The sequence below is a fragment of the Saprolegnia diclina genome (genome assembly GCF_000281045.1).
Source record: "Saprolegnia diclina VS20 unplaced genomic scaffold supercont1.29, whole genome shotgun sequence".
Lineage (NCBI taxonomy): Eukaryota > Oomycota > Saprolegniomycetes > Saprolegniales > Saprolegniaceae > Saprolegnia > Saprolegnia diclina.
Window position 1 is genome coordinate 16 of NW_008246096.1, and position 2,474 is coordinate 2,489.

Consider the following 2,474-nt stretch of genomic DNA (forward strand, 5'->3'; position numbering starts at 1 on the left):
GGCATCTTGTACTCGCTAGCGACCATGCACGAGCCTCGTACGCAGGCGGCGGCGTCGTACTTGGACCCGATGCTGGGTGACCTTGAAGCGGGAAAGCTTCGCATCCGGATACACCAGATTGCATCCGGGATATGAGACGTGATTTTAGACTAACTGCTTTGAATACGTCGAATATGGCACGTCTAGCAACTTCAAGCTAGTCAAACGCGTATTATTGAACCGGACGATCGCTTTCGCAGCATCCTGCACGCACTTGGCGCCCCTACAAAACGCCGAATGGACGCTGCGTTGCTAGTGCACAGTAGGAACGTGTTTGCGTTGAATCAAATTGCAAAACAAACACAAAGGTCTCGCACACAAGGTCGCGTAGGCCCTTGCCCGTAGGGTTGCGTGAAAGTAGTGGCCCCTGATGCTGAGGCGGAATATGCGAGCTTGGCACGTCGCCGAGCGCCTCCGATCACGCTGTTTTGCCAAGATGTTGCTATCTCAAGGTGCCTCGACCGTCCTGTTAGCCGGTCTTTTGCTATCCGCTTGTGGCGTAATTGTGTGATGCGGTTTGCGCTTCTGAATGACGTGGCAGCGCGTGCTAGTCCAACTGTAGGCAGTAGGGGAAAATGACTTCGGATGGGCAGCAGACTGTGTGAGGATCAGCAGAATTGAATTTGCCCCGCCGCCCTCACATACCGCCTTCAGCTTCAGTTCACGGTCGTCGGCCTCGACGCCGACGCATGGGCCTCCGACGCCACGGGCCTCCGATTTGATGACACGTTTCTGCACACACTGTGCTTGCGCTGGGCGCATTTGCTTGCGCGCGCCATGGACCGACGCGCTCCGCGTCCTGCTATTGGTCTGGCGCATCTCGGCCGTCACTTGGTCCGCTCGGCGCTTGCGGGAGCGATCAAGTTCAACCACCCGATTGGCCGCTACGGCTTCATGTGCGATGAAGTCACACAACTGCGAAACCGGAAGAGCGACCCCAACTTCAAGGAGCTCTCACCGGTCGACACGGAGCTGGCGGACGTTCTCGTCAAGACGGGACGATACGATGTGGCTCTCACGAGACTCAAGACTCTTCGTGGGTGCCTGCGGTCCATTCGACGCCTCATTTATCGGTAGCTAGATTTAACTAGTTATCGACCAACTAATCAATCAACAACATTTTCTCCATTTGACTTTTTACTTGTTTGCTCAAGGGCAATGGACATAATGACTACATTACCGCTTGGAACTCAGGCGAGGGGTTGGGAGACGTCTCGGTCTAGAATGCAAGATCCGCTCGTTTATCAAAAAAGAGCCGTCCTTGACGCGCCAACCTCCCAAACGGGACTTGCGACTGTACGATATAGCTCGTTAGCTAAAAGCTGCGATGGTGGCGTGGGATTGCTTCTCCATTGAATCATCGCGTTCGTCTCATTCTCACACGATGTTGGAGCTCGTCGAACAACCACGCACTACGATTGGGCCGTCCATCCGTAATGGGTCCACAGTTGGTCCAGCATAGTTTGATGCGATGTTGAGAGCCATGGGCCAGCACCACGGCTCATTGTAATCGCGTACAAAGCCACTGCAAGAGCGCACACTGCAATCTCTGCCAACCTCGGCAAGAACGGATCGGCGACGTACGTGATGGAAAAACGAAGCAAGTCGACAAGGTCGCCGAAACAGGTAGCGATAGCGAGATGCCGCAAATGACCGCGAATGAAGTAAGTGGTGTAGGTTCCGCCGCAGCTCATTTTGGCGTTACTCAAGTTGATACCTTGTTCGCCGAGCACGGACGGGCCGCTGGCATAGTGATGTTGCAGATGCCAGCGTTTGCCAACACAGTTGGCCCACCTTCCGATATGGAGCGTCCAGCGTTCAAGACGCAGTATAAAGTACGTAACGTGTTTTGCCACAAGTTCGCGCAAGTGATCGACCGGCCAAACTCAAGCGCGTAGCTAATGACGGACATCGAGAACAGATGAGGCACGAAGCGGAGGCCGACGCGATCGAGCCATGGCGCCATGACCGCGTGCACAGAAAGGTTAGGTTCGCGAAGTCGACATTGATCAACGAGGTAGATCGACAATCGCGCGCAAGAAGCGAGGAAACCATCGACATGTCGTGTGGTTGAGGTCGTTCTGTACGAGGTTGATGGGCCATGCACGCGTACAAAGATAAGGCCACGACCTATCTATATGCGAGAAGACTCGAGGCGCACAAGACCCCCGACGACCCGTTTCTTGGGCAAAGTCCGAAGCATGCGTGTCATGGAGAAAAACACGTGATATATCACTTTCTTCGCAATGTGTTGTTTGGATGCAGCGAGGAGGTCATGCAACTACATTGCGGCCAAACTCGTGCAACGCCAAGTAGAAGGAGCGAGAGCCGTCCTTGTGGCATCTACCTCGGTCGCCCCGTTCGGAGCACCCAGCCAGCAATGCGTCGACACATGCATGGGCTGCTGAGCAAGGGGTAGGGTTTCTGTCGAGCGC

The 2,474-nt window shown here is 54.8% G+C and overlaps 1 protein-coding gene across 1 annotated transcript; it reads left to right on the plus strand.

Annotated features, from left to right (window-relative positions):
- Positions 1-816: 816 nt before the first annotated feature.
- Positions 817-1,116, plus strand: SDRG_09079 (hypothetical protein; the record flags this gene model as incomplete). Its single annotated transcript, XM_008614991.1, has 1 exon — positions 817-1,116. The coding sequence occupies one exon, from the start codon at positions 817-819 to the stop codon at positions 1,114-1,116; it is 300 nt and encodes a 99-aa protein (XP_008613213.1).
- Between the last annotated feature and the right edge of the window lie 1,358 nt (positions 1,117-2,474).